The 13,571-nt window shown below is 34.6% G+C and overlaps 1 protein-coding gene across 5 annotated transcripts in view; it reads right to left on the reverse strand.

Moving 5' to 3' along the window:
- Positions 1–1,493: 1,493 nt before the first annotated feature.
- Positions 1,494–13,571, reverse strand: part of ARL13B (ARF like GTPase 13B) — a 77,535-nt gene continuing 65,457 nt past the window's right edge. For 4 of the 5 annotated variants that reach the window (XM_007101622.4, XM_007101625.4, XM_055086053.1 and 1 more), the window contains 2 exons: positions 12,816–12,884; positions 1,494–1,745 (listed from right to left, as the gene is read on the reverse strand). In XM_007101622.4, coding sequence (XP_007101684.1) covers positions 1,669–1,745; positions 12,816–12,884 — 146 coding nt within the window. In that variant the 3' untranslated portion in view covers positions 1,494–1,668. The remainder of the gene's footprint in view (positions 1,746–12,815; positions 12,885–13,571) is intronic. The other variant, XM_055086052.1, reaches the window with a different exon arrangement.

Here is a 13,571-nt window from a genome sequence, read left to right on the forward strand (position 1 = left end):
CTCTAAAGGAAAATTTTAAAAGTAAATTATCGTATTAAACTGTCTTAGACATACTTAATCATGTTACTGTCGGATACCAGTATAAGTCTGTTATCAGTACAAGTTGCCAAACTGACCAATGTTAACAAGGTGATTACTGTTTAGGGCAGGGGTCCCCAACCCCCGGGCTGCAGACCGGTACCAGTCCTTGGCCTGTTAGGAACCGGGCCACAGAGCAGGAGGTGAGGGGCGGGCGAGCAAGCGAAGCTCCATCTGTGGCTCCCCATCGCCCCCCATCACTCACATTACCTCCTGAACCGTCCCCCCACCGTCCGTGGAAAATTTGTCTTCCATAGATGGTGTGCGGGGGTGGGGATGGTCCCTGGTGCCAAAAAGGTTGGGGACTGCTGGGTTAGAGTATTTTCACCTTGATGTAAATGGATGCTTTTAATTAAACATTTGAATCTATTATTCAAAATATATATCTAAAAGTTTGTCTAAATGCCAGATGAGGAAAGAATCCTATAAATGCCGTTCTTCAGTGCAAGAGAAGTACTATTATTTTAAATTAAGTAATTATTTTGGAATTATTTCTTTATAAATGTAATTTAAACCAACATTTCATTCCTATTTCTTTAGTACCCAAGTATTTCCCGGTTATAAAATAAGGTCTCTGGACTACAGTAGCTTTTCTGGTCTTTTTGCCTTTAATTTCAAGGCAAAAAAGAATTAGAATAACCTAAAAGAGTCACTGAAGCTTCTGATAGGACAAGGGAGTGAGAGGAGCACCCTGATCTCTGAAAAGATCTAATCTTTGAAAGAGGTGTTTATTGGGACTTTTAATGATATTTCAGAAAACATTTTTATTAATTCAAAAAGCATGTAAGTCAAAAGGTATTGCAAGTGTCTCTCATTTATTGGGAACATCACCAAAGAAAACAAACAACAACAAAAATGCAATTAATTAATTAGTGCTTTCAAATAACATAATTTGATAAAATAAAAATCTGAGAATCGATTTTAAAAAGATATCTTAAAATAAGGTAAAATTAGGATGTATATTTCAAGAACAGTACTATTATAAAACATACCTCAAACCATATAAATATATCCTGTTTGTATAGTTCATGTCTGTCAAGTAAATCAACTCCATTTTCCAGACACAATTTAAACAAAGCATCTATAGAAAAGTGCACAGTCAATATCTTAGTAATTAAAATTCTTAAACCAAAGTTTTAGAAAAATATAAAAAGTTAAAAATTTAGGTTATAAATTCCTAAGAATTCCCTTTCCATGCACATATATCTTACAAATGTTTAAGAGATACAGAAAACAAAGACTATTAAACAAATAGTAAAGAAAGTGTACAGAGTCCATTGGCTCTTTTTCTGAACAGCTTTTCCTTCAGGAATATGCCCATGAGTGGGGATGTATAAATCAGAGTCAACACTAATTTTTGCTAACTTGGTCCAAATGCTTGTCCCATTTGTTGGTCATTTTGCTTCTTTTTTTTCTTTGAACCATGAAGACCATGGGTAAGTAATTATCAAAACAGTCAGGTCTTTGGCTCACTGATACTGCTACGGTTGTCTTGCCCCAGTCATCGATGTTCAGGGTTTTTCTCCTTTGAGAAAGAAGGTCCTCCAGCTCATCTTGCCGACCTTAACAGAGCGCATCCACATGAGCTGGTTATGATATGACGTCGTGAGAATCACTGTTAGGTCTCTGTCGCACAGCCAGGGGAGGCAGTGGCTTCCCGTAGAAGTCTGTGCAAAGAAGGGGTACCAAAAATATACAAGTCTTACGGTAAATCAAGATTTCTGACACAATTCGTTAATTTCCACCTTTAAAAGAGTAAGACGCTCTGACTGTACAGGTGAAGCAATGGTTAGGGAGGACAGGGGAAAGAAAAGGCAGAATCCAAAAAAACTTGAATAAATTCAAAACACAACCACTAGCATAAATTCATAACTCTAGGTTATAAGTTAATCTCTACTTGATTTAATAAAAAGCTGCACCTAATGTATGTATTATTATTATTGTTTCCAATTAAGTGTTCACATTAGAACAAAACAAACAACAAACATCTAAAATTTATGGAACCTATTGCCAAAGCCCTGATAAAATCAGTATTTGTACAATCCATGTCCTTATCCAATGGCTATTACTTCTAGGAATTTGCAGAGAAAAATTCATTAATTATCTTAGTGTTATGGTACATAGGAATCTTTTACAATGATGCTTCAATATAGTTCATTGATTTAGGGCATATTTGATACAGAAACAGTCTTAATTTGTACTTCATAATAAGTTCCTAGCCCTTAATTATCATAAATTTAGGTTTATAAATTTAATAGCATATGGAAACCTTCAGTAAGTAAGTATTTTCTGGCCTATTACCTTAAAATTATTCTAGAACCACAGGTGTTCAAGATTACTTGAAATAAATATATTAAAAATATATTTAGGGGCCCATTTCCAGTTCTGCATGTGCCAGAGTTTAGCTAAGCTACTCCATGGTATTGCTGCCTCAGCATCTATTTTGTCTGACCAAGTGGCCTGTGGGGGCCTTAAATAGATACTAGCACCTCATGCAAGAACACGCTCTAGAAAACAGCGTGCAGAATCACAGGTAAATGCTAAGTTCCTGATATGACTTCCCCAATGGCCTTCGTGATCAACTGTCTCCCTCGCCTTCCCTTAGATAATTCCCCAGAGGAACTTACCAAAACTCTGCTGTTTTGGTTTGAACTGACCAATCTGGCCTTAGCCTGGGAACCCCAAAGCACTCCATCCACAGACCCTAATAAAGGCATGTGGCCCAGGTACTACAGTTCTCTCTGCCTACACCTTGCCTTGACCTCCCACCTCCCACTGTGGAACCCCTGAAGCATGTCATGTACTTCCTCCAGGACCTGTGAGTAATTTCTCTATTTCAATTTCTCTTCTGGTCTTTTTGAACTGAGGCCAGGGGCTCTACTTAACAAACATTAATTTAGCAAAGTCCTAACAGCATTTAAGAAGCTTAGAAGTCACTCCATACTAACGAGAAGTAAACAACTGAACAGACTAAAAAATTACCAGTTCTTCTGGGATCCATAAGAGAGGGGAGGTCACAAAACAAACCACTGCCCTCAATATTGGAGAGACAGGCAAACACAGGAAGTCTCAGTTTACCAGGCCAGATGTTCATGAATGGAAAGTGCTGAGGGAACCAGTGCCCAGGTAGGAAAACCTGAAATGTGATTGACAAAATGCTGGATGCTCAGTGTGGACAAGCCTGAGAGTTAAAAACTCCAGGGAAATTAAGTCATAAGGGGGACCTTCCCCCCGATATTGTGAGATTCAGCTCCAGGAGCCTGAACAAATTCCCACAGTAAATACTGGAGAAAAATCCCCTCCTGCTCACAGCAGAGCAGGGGAAAAGGAACCATTATGAAATACCTTGGAGTATTTTGTTCTTAACAAGGCCTGCACTCAGAGGAAACTAGTTAACCAGAGCCTAACCCGCTGGGGGTATTATCAGAACCTAACCCACCTGGGGAAGAGCAATAACCAATTCCAGCTGGCCCTAGCCATTCTGTACCACTTAATGGGGGAGAAAAACAATTTGAGAAACTCTTATGAAGTTAACAGTCCAGAGGCACAGGCTCACTAAAAGACTTGAGACCTAATCACAGGAATATGGAATGCTTCCCCTGCCACCACACAGCACCATGGCATTACTAAAGTCCTATTTACAGTAGTTCCTTTTACCAAGTACATCATGCTGGACTATCAAGAAAAAAGTCCAGAAGGCAAAAACACAATTTGAAGAGACAGAGCAAGCATCAAAACAAGATATGGCACTGATACTGGAATTATCAGGCCACGTATTTAAAAGAACTGTGACTAATCAGCTAAGGGCTTTAATGGATGAAGTAGACAGCATGCAAGAACAGATGGGAAATGTAAGCAGAGAGATGGAAATCCTAGGAACCAAAAAGAAATGCTTTGGGAAAAAGAGAAAAAAACACTGTAACAGAAATGAAGAATGTGTTTGATGGGCTTATTAGTAAACTGGACATGGCTGGGAAAAGAGATATATATCAATAGAATCCTTGAAAACTAAAAAGCAAAAAGAACTGAAAAGAAAAAAAAGAGAACATCCGAGAACTGTTCAAGCACCAAAGGTCTAACATACGTGTAATGGGAATACCAGAAGGAGAAGAGAGAAATGAGCAGAAGCAATAATGACTGAGAATTTCCTCAAATTAATGTCAAACACCAAACACCAGATTCAAGAAACTTAGAGAACATTGTGCAGGATAAATGTCCCCAAAACTACATCTAGGTGTATCATTTTCACATTACAGAAAATCAAGGAAAAAAAAATCCTGAAAGAAGCCAGGCGAGAAAAACCACTTTTCCAGTAGGTGGACAAAGGTACTTTTTGAACTGAGGCCAGGGGCTCTACTTAACAAACATTAATTTAGCAAAGTCCTAACAGCATTTAAGAAGCTTAGAAGTCACTCCATACTAACGAGAAGTAAACAACTGAACAGACTAAAAAATTACCAGTTCTTCTGGGATCCATAAGAGAGGGGAGGTCACAAAACAAACCACTGCCCTCAATATTGGAGAGACAGGCAAACACAGGAAGTCTCAGTTTACCAGGCCAGATGTTCATGAATGGAAAGTGCTGAGGGAACCAGTGCCCAGGTAGGAAAACCTGAAATGTGATTGACAAAATGCTGGATGCTCAGTGTGGACAAGCCTGAGAGTTAAAAACTCCAGGGAAATTAAGTCATAAGGGGGACCTTCCCCCCGATATTGTGAGATTCAGCTCCAGGAGCCTGAACAAATTCCCACAGTAAATACTGGAGAAAAATCCCCTCCTGCTCACAGCAGAGCAGGGGAAAAGGAACCATTATGAAATACCTTGGAGTATTTTGTTCTTAACAAGGCCTGCACTCAGAGGAAACTAGTTAACCAGAGCCTAACCCGCTGGGGGTATTATCAGAACCTAACCCACCTGGGGAAGAGCAATAACCAATTCCAGCTGGCCCTAGCCATTCTGTACCACTTAATGGGGGAGAAAAACAATTTGAGAAACTCTTATGAAGTTAACAGTCCAGAGGCACAGGCTCACTAAAAGACTTGAGACCTAATCACAGGAATATGGAATGCTTCCCCTGCCACCACACAGCACCATGGCATTACTAAAGTCCTATTTACAGTAGTTCCTTTTACCAAGTACATCATGCTGGACTATCAAGAAAAAAGTCCAGAAGGCAAAAACACAATTTGAAGAGACAGAGCAAGCATCAAAACAAGATATGGCACTGATACTGGAATTATCAGGCCACGTATTTAAAAGAACTGTGACTAATCAGCTAAGGGCTTTAATGGATGAAGTAGACAGCATGCAAGAACAGATGGGAAATGTAAGCAGAGAGATGGAAATCCTAGGAACCAAAAAGAAATGCTTTGGGAAAAAGAGAAAAAAACACTGTAACAGAAATGAAGAATGTGTTTGATGGGCTTATTAGTAAACTGGACATGGCTGGGAAAAGAGATATATATCAATAGAATCCTTGAAAACTAAAAAGCAAAAAGAACTGAAAAGAAAAAAAGAGAACATCCGAGAACTGTTCAAGCACCAAAGGTCTAACATACGTGTAATGGGAATACCAGAAGGAGAAGAGAGAAATGAGCAGAAGCAATAATGACTGAGAATTTCCTCAAATTAATGTCAAACACCAAACACCAGATTCAAGAAACTTAGAGAACATTGTGCAGGATAAATGTCCCCAAAACTACATCTAGGTGTATCATTTTCACATTACAGAAAATCAAGGAAAAAAAAATCCTGAAAGAAGCCAGGGGGGAAAAACCACTTTTCCAGTAGGTGGACAAAGGTAAGAATTACATTCAACTTCTCCCCAGAAACCATGCAAGCAAGAAGAAAGTAGAGTGAAATTTTTTAAGTATTTAGAGAAAAAAAACTGCCACCAACCTAGAATTCTATACCCTGCAAAATTATTCCTCAAAAGTAAAAGAGAAATAAAAACTTTCTCAGAAAAACAAAAACTGAAGGAATCTGTTCCCATTAGACCTGCCTTGCAAGAGATGTTAAAAGTTCTTCAGACAGAAGGAAAATAATAAACATCAGAAACTCAGATTTACATAAAGAAAGAAAAAGTATCAAAGAAGAAATATGTAAAGGTAAAATGAAAACTTATTTTTCATATGCTTAATTGATCTAACAGATAACAGTTTGTTCAAAATACTAATAGCAACAATGTATCTGATTATATATACTTATATGCATATCTTATGTACATATATGCTTATATATAAATGCTTATGTATCCTTATATATAAATGAAATGGATGATAGCAATGAAACAAGGGACAGGAGGAAAGAATTAGGATTCTTTGGTTATTATAGGTATTCACACTACCTGTTAAGTTGTATAGTATTATTTGAAAGTGGACTTGGATTCGTTGTGAATGTATATTGCAAACTCTAGGGCTGCCATTAAAAAAAGGCCATGACAAAGGAGGCAAGAATATACAATGGAGAAAAGACAGCCTCTTCAATATATGGTACTGGGAAAACTGGAGAGTTACATGCAAAATAATCAAACTGGATTACCTTCTCATACCATATACAAAAATAAATTTTAAATGACTAAAGACTTAAATGTAAAATGTGAAACCATAAAAATCCTAGAAGAAAACATAGGCAGTACACTCTATGACATCAGTCTTAATGATATTTTTTGGATATGTCTCCTCAGTCAAGGGAAACAAAAGCAAAAATAAACAAATGGGACTACATCAAACTAAAAAGCTTTTGCATAGCAAGGAAACTATGAACAAAACGAAAGCCTACTGAATGGGAGAAGATATTTGCAAATGATATATCCAATAAGGGGTTAATATCTGAATATACAAAGAATTCATACAACTCAACATCAAAAAACCAAACAATCCAATTAAAAAATGGGCTAGAGGACCTAAATAGACATTATTCCAAAGAAAACAGACAGATGGCCAACAGACACATGAATAGTTGCTCAACATCACTATCAGCAGGGAAATGCAAATCAAAACCACAATGAGATATCACCTCACACTTGTCAGAATGGCTATCATCAAAAACAACACAAATAACAAATGTTGGTGAAGATGTGGAGAAAAGGGAACCCCCATGCACTGTTGGTGGGAATGTAAACAGCACAGCAGCCACTATGAAAAACAGTATGGAAGTTCCTCAAAAAATTAAAAATAGAACTACCATACAATCCAGCAATTCCACTTCTAGGTATTTTTCCAAAAAAAAACAAAAACACTAATTCAAAAAGATATGTGCACCCCCCATATTCATTTCAGCATTATTCACAATAGCCAAGATATGAAATAACCTTAAGTGCCCATCAATAGATGAATGGATAAAGAAGATGTGATAGACATACAAACACACACACACACACACACACACACACACACACTGGAATATCACTCAGTCAGAAAAAAAACAAAAGGATACCTTACTATTTTGACAACATGGATAGACCTAGAGAGTATTATGCTAAATGAAACAAGTCAGACAAATACTGTATGATATCACTAGCATGTGGAATCTAAAAAAAAACCAAATGAACAAACATAAAACAGAAACAGTCATAGATACAGAGAACAAACAGATAGCTGCTGGACAGGGGAGGTGGGTAGCAAGGGCAGTAGGGGGGCTGGGGGGATGAGTGAAGTAGGTGAAGGAAATTAAGAGGTACAAATTTCCAGTTACAAAATAAATGAGTCACAGGGATGAAATGTACAGAGTGGGCAATATAGTCAATAATAATGTAGTATCTTTGTATGGTGACGAAGGTGGTCAAAAGGTACGAACTTCCAGTTATAAAACAAGTAAGTACTAGGAATGTAATGTAAAGCATGATTAATTAATTAACACTGCTGTATGTTATATATGAAAGTTGTTAAGAGAATAAATCCTAACAGTTCTCATCACAAGGAAAAAGTTTCCTTTTCTTTTGTTTTTATCTGTATGAGATGATGGATGTTCACTAAGTTTATTGTGATAATCATTTTATGATGTATGTAAATCAAGTCATTATGCTGTATACTTTAAACTCATATAGTGCTTTAAATCAATTATATCTCAATAAAACTGGAAGGAAAAAATAAAAAATAAATAAAATAATGAATCTGAATAAATTTCAATGTAAGAAAGAGAAATAGAAAATTACCATTAGGCAAATACCACCGTAAAAATTATTGCAGACACATTCCAATGATGGAGGCTAAAACTAGTAGGCTAAAGTTTGTGGAGAACAGAATATTCGCATAATCTCAAAGAATCACTTCTAAAATATTTACTAATTACAAAGAGGGAAAACAGTAACATTTTACAATGTGGAAAATACCACCTTATCCAAATGATCAAGGTTAACACCACCAGTAATGAGACATACCAACATCACGTACCCCCTATTTCAAACATTTTGAACATCAGTTTGGTTAAACAGTCAGATTTGCTTTTGTGTCATCAGTTTGCAGCCTCTACCAGAGTGTACCATAGACAATACTTGATTTGCCACAGCTATATCATTACTTAACAAAAAAAAAATTTAAATAATAAACTGTATACTCTTGCCTCTTTAAAAAAAATTAGGAGAAAACGATTGTTCAAGCAACTATAAATTTAAAGCAACTACTAAGCTGCAATGATGCTCTAACAAATCTTAATGTAATAGTATAATATTATGAATTCAAAGTATGGATTTCAAAGCTGGACAGACCGAAGTTCAAATCCTGATTTTGCCATTTATAGCTATGTGACCTTGGGGTATAGGTTCCTCACACAAAAAATTGCCCATCTTACAAGGCTATTAGAAGAATTAAAATGAGATAACGTACCTAAAGTGCTTAGCAATATGCCAGTCACATAGTATATACAGTTATTCCTATTGCTATAATTAAAATTATAACAGAGACAATTATTTTGATAAATTTAAAGTGTGCCTTTTCTAATTTCTTGATTTCAAAATTAATGAGAATTATAACAGAACTCAAGATTAAACCAGAATGAATACCGTTTCTATTATGTTTTACTTCTGGAATTTAAAAGTACCCTACTAAAAAGATAAATCACATACACATGGCAAGAATTATCTTTTTCCCTCCCAAGAAATTATTATTTTTTTGCAGTTGATTCTGTATTATTTCAGAATAATTCTGTATTTAATTTAATTCTGTATTTGATTTAATTTAATCATCACAAGGAAAAAGTTTCTTTTGATTAAATGTGATTCTGTATTTAACTGCCAGAATTAAATCATTCTACACAAAATAGGTTTCTTATTGCCTTAAATGTAGGGGATATAAGTTGATCATAGTGCCCAACTGATATGACCAAATTAATTGACACCCATTTTTATAAAGGGCTTCAAACTTTTTAACATACAAAATTTAATCTTGATTCATATCTTAAGATTTGAAAATATTCTTTAGTTTTGCACTTGGTATTTTTGGCTAACAGAATCTTGGATTTACTTCTCATAATGTATAACACGTAACATGTTGATGAAGTACAGATTGAGAGTATTTACAAAGTGAAGAATGCATCTGTCTTACCTGTTACACAGAGTGAGGTTTACAGAAAATAAAAGAAATTAGAAAAGTAATAAAATTAAATTGCCATCAAGGTAAATGTCTCTAATCAAAGAACAAATAAGAATCTGCCTTAATTCCTAATTTGACTACAACAAATTGTTTTTTCATCTCAGTAAATTTTAAGTGCCAAACCCAAATGTAGTTAACTTTTAATTATTTACCCTTGTTTGTCATGTATCTGTTGTCTACTTGCCATCAACCACATTCAAATAAATGTGTACAAAATTAGGGAAGAGAAGAGGATGAGATTATAAAATTGGCAACTATCAGCATCTCAGATGAAAATCTCATGATAAACACTAAAAACTAATTTAAGCTTTTTAATTAAAATTTTAAATTTATTATACCTACTTTCTTCTCCGTTAATGAAAGCAGAGTTTATTGTATATCTTTTTTTACCTAGATAAGGTATACTTTGCCTTAAAATTTATGAGAAAAAATAATAAAGATATTTTAAAACTTGTGAAGTTAGGATGTCTAATTCTTTGCTCTGAGAAGTTAAATTTACTGATACATACTTAAAATTAACTGATATATTAGAACAATGGTGGTCTTAAACGTAACTAATTGATTATAATTCTTTCCCAGGAGTTCTAATTTAAAAATAAATACAGGAAAGCAAAGAAAAACAAAACAAAAACAAACAACAAAAAATAACCTTCTTAGCCCATTTTCAACCTCTTTTTTACTTGCTTCTAACTATAATGTTCCCCTCCCCCAGATGCTACCATTAGTTCTTTTCTCCTTATTCTACATACTTTCCCTCAGAAACAGGAAACTATCATTCTTTCAACTGCATTCATTCAGTAAACAATTACAGAACAAAGCATTCCTATTGCGTGATGATAACTGAAAAAAAAAAACCAAACTACCTACATACCCTCCCACCCAACTGTGTCCCTTTTCTCCAGAGCTCCAGAATCTTATTTGTACTGGCTTATAGAAATTTCCAAATAGATAAGCCTACAGACACCTCCAGAGCAGGTTTCCTTCCTCCTCATGTATTTTCAGTCTTAGAAATAGCACCAACCTTCTAGCTCCTTGAGCCAAATAATTTCCTGCTCCTCTCTCGTTTTAGCCCATACATCCATTCATCATATAGTGCTTATAACTGTTCAAATATTCCTTGCATACATTTTTATTCTCCATTCCAATTCCGATTCATCACTTCTCACTCTGACTACTGCAACAGCTTCTAACTGGGATCCTTACCTCAGGTGTGACCACAATCTAGTCTATACTTTACATTGTGACAAAAATTATTATCCTAAACAATAAATCTTGTAATACTATTTCTCTGCTAAAAATGTATAGTGTCTCCTGTAAAATTATAGCGAGTCCAGACATCTTAACATACATGTGAGGCCCTAAACAATCTGGCTATAAGTCATAATTCGAGGATCAGCACTCTCTATAACTTTAAATTTCCTCTTTCTTACCCATTCTACCCACATGAACCTAAGCTCTAGTCACAAGTAACTTCACACTATTTTCCAAATAAGCAATGTCTTTTCCCACTCTTCTCATTCTTCAAAGATCCAGTTCTAATACCACTTTCACTGTCTAGGCGGTTTGTGCACAGTACTCCAATTGTACACCATACAACCTTTTACCATATATTGTGAATTGTCACATATACTATAGCAAGCTGGAGTATTATCTTTTCTGTTAGACTAGGATCCCCAGAAAAGTAGAATTTACATCTTATTCATCTTGGCATCACTAATGTTTTAGGTGGTGTCAGATACAAAACAGTTGTTTGTTGGATGCCTAATTCAGGAAGAAAAAATAGTACCTGTTATATGAGAAATTAATATTTTTCTCTATATACGTGTATTTATATATATTTACTGTGTTGTTAGAAACAATTAGGTAATGCTAATATATCTGTGTATAAATACATGCACACATGTATATGTATTTATACACACATATATTAGCATTATCTATTGTTTCTAACAACACAGTGAATATTTAAACTGATAATGTAGTCTAGCATACACAATTTCAGAGTGTAATAAAACAGGAATTAACCTATTATAGTCAATAAAAACATCATGATGTAAAGTCAGCAACCAAAAAGACGTGATTTCACTGTAATTTTGACATAGTCTAAGGACAAACTTTCTGTCTTTAGAATTGAAAAAAATCTTTTAATTTTCACTAATGATTATGAAGAAATATTTCATTATTGACACAGTATTCAGAAAAAGAAAGCAACCCGCACATTTAAATTTATGCACTTTTTGAATAAAATATTTTATACAGTTCAATATAATTTCAAATTATATATAATGCTTTTCTAAAGATTAAACTTCTGAATTTTTTTCTTCCTAGTAAATGGGTCTTCTTAGGAAACCAAGTTCTAGATCAGGTAAACAGAGCTATCAGAAAGGAAATGAAATGTTCTTGATAAAGAAGTTTATTGAGTTACTATATATATATATAATTATCCTTCTGCATTTTATAAATATTTTATTAAAAGAATCTGGGCTGATGGTCTGAAATCAGAACTTCTGCCTGTTGTATAAGGCAGTTCTCTACTCCCAACTGTCCTTTCTCTAGTTTTCCGGGTGAAGTTCTTATGCCCTCTACTGGCTGTACTAAACCTTATGTTAATTTCATCCAAAAAAAAGTGTTTTCTTTAGTCAATGAAGCCTTTAGCTGAACTTTATTTGGCTTAGTGATTTGGTCTCTGATCTTACAAACTGTGTTACTCTTTACTTCATTGTAATATACAGCAACTGAGTATCATTAGAAGCAGAGAAAGAACAATTATGTGGCATTATCATTGAGTATATTGAGCATATATAGGACAATGAAGTTTTTAACACTATAATTGTACTGTCTCATATTTAATTTAAGTTATTTAAAAATCTTTCCCTTTTACAACTATTTACATTAATATATAATGGATAAACACAAGCTCTGACGGTCTTTACCTCTGTATTCTAAGGTAAAGGTCAAATCAAATTATATAGAGGCAAAGGGCACTTAAGAATAAAAAAATAAATAAATGAAAAAAAGTGGAGTATAATGAAAAAGGATGGTTGTGGATTTGAAAGGCTTCCAAAAGTAAAAGTTTGTTGAAGTAATGAGGTAAAGAAAAGTGAATGTGATACATAGAGCTTTGAAAACTGATCCTTTTGCATTACCATTATGACGTGTTTCACCAAGAGGCTCAAGTTTTGGAAGTCTAGTGACTTTGGGGGTTCCCCAGCCAACTAAAGAGAAAGAAAAACATTTAAAAACACTGTTAAACAATATCTCTTTAGGTCTGTTGAGAGGATCCCTTTCTTGACAGGAATGTATATAACTTCAATATCAATTCATATATACTGAATGATGCAGTACTGAATAACCATAAACCCATTTTAAATGGCTTCTATTTAAAAATGTAATTATAGGTTGGTAATATCTGCTTAAAGGTTTTATTTACCTTTCGTTAAAAATATAAGCATCCTCACTACCATAATAAATAAGCTTAGGCTACTATTCTAACCCCCAACAGAGACTAAACGAAATGTATACTTATTAAATGGAATACTAGAAATAAGTCTTAAAATAATTCTCAAAGGAAAATGTTACCGTCTAAAGCCTTCTAGCAGGGCTAAAAGGAAACTATAAACATATACGTTTGATATTTACTGAGTATGTGAGGTACTGTGCCCAGTGCTAAAAAATTACAATTATTATGCTGTTAGTATGTCCCAGTGCTTTATATGCAGTATTCCACTTAATCCTCATAACAGCTTAGAAGGTCAGGATGAATGTTGGAAATATAATGGAAACACTCACACATCTTGGTTTCAAATGTTAACTTTCAGGATGAAAGATCCAATTTTTTAAAAGCTCATGTTAGCCATCCATTCCTTAAACTTAAATTCCTGTTAGCAATCTGGGTACTGATA

The sequence above is a fragment of the Physeter macrocephalus genome, chromosome 1 (assembly GCF_002837175.3).
Source record: "Physeter macrocephalus isolate SW-GA chromosome 1, ASM283717v5, whole genome shotgun sequence".
Lineage (NCBI taxonomy): Eukaryota > Metazoa > Chordata > Mammalia > Artiodactyla > Physeteridae > Physeter > Physeter macrocephalus.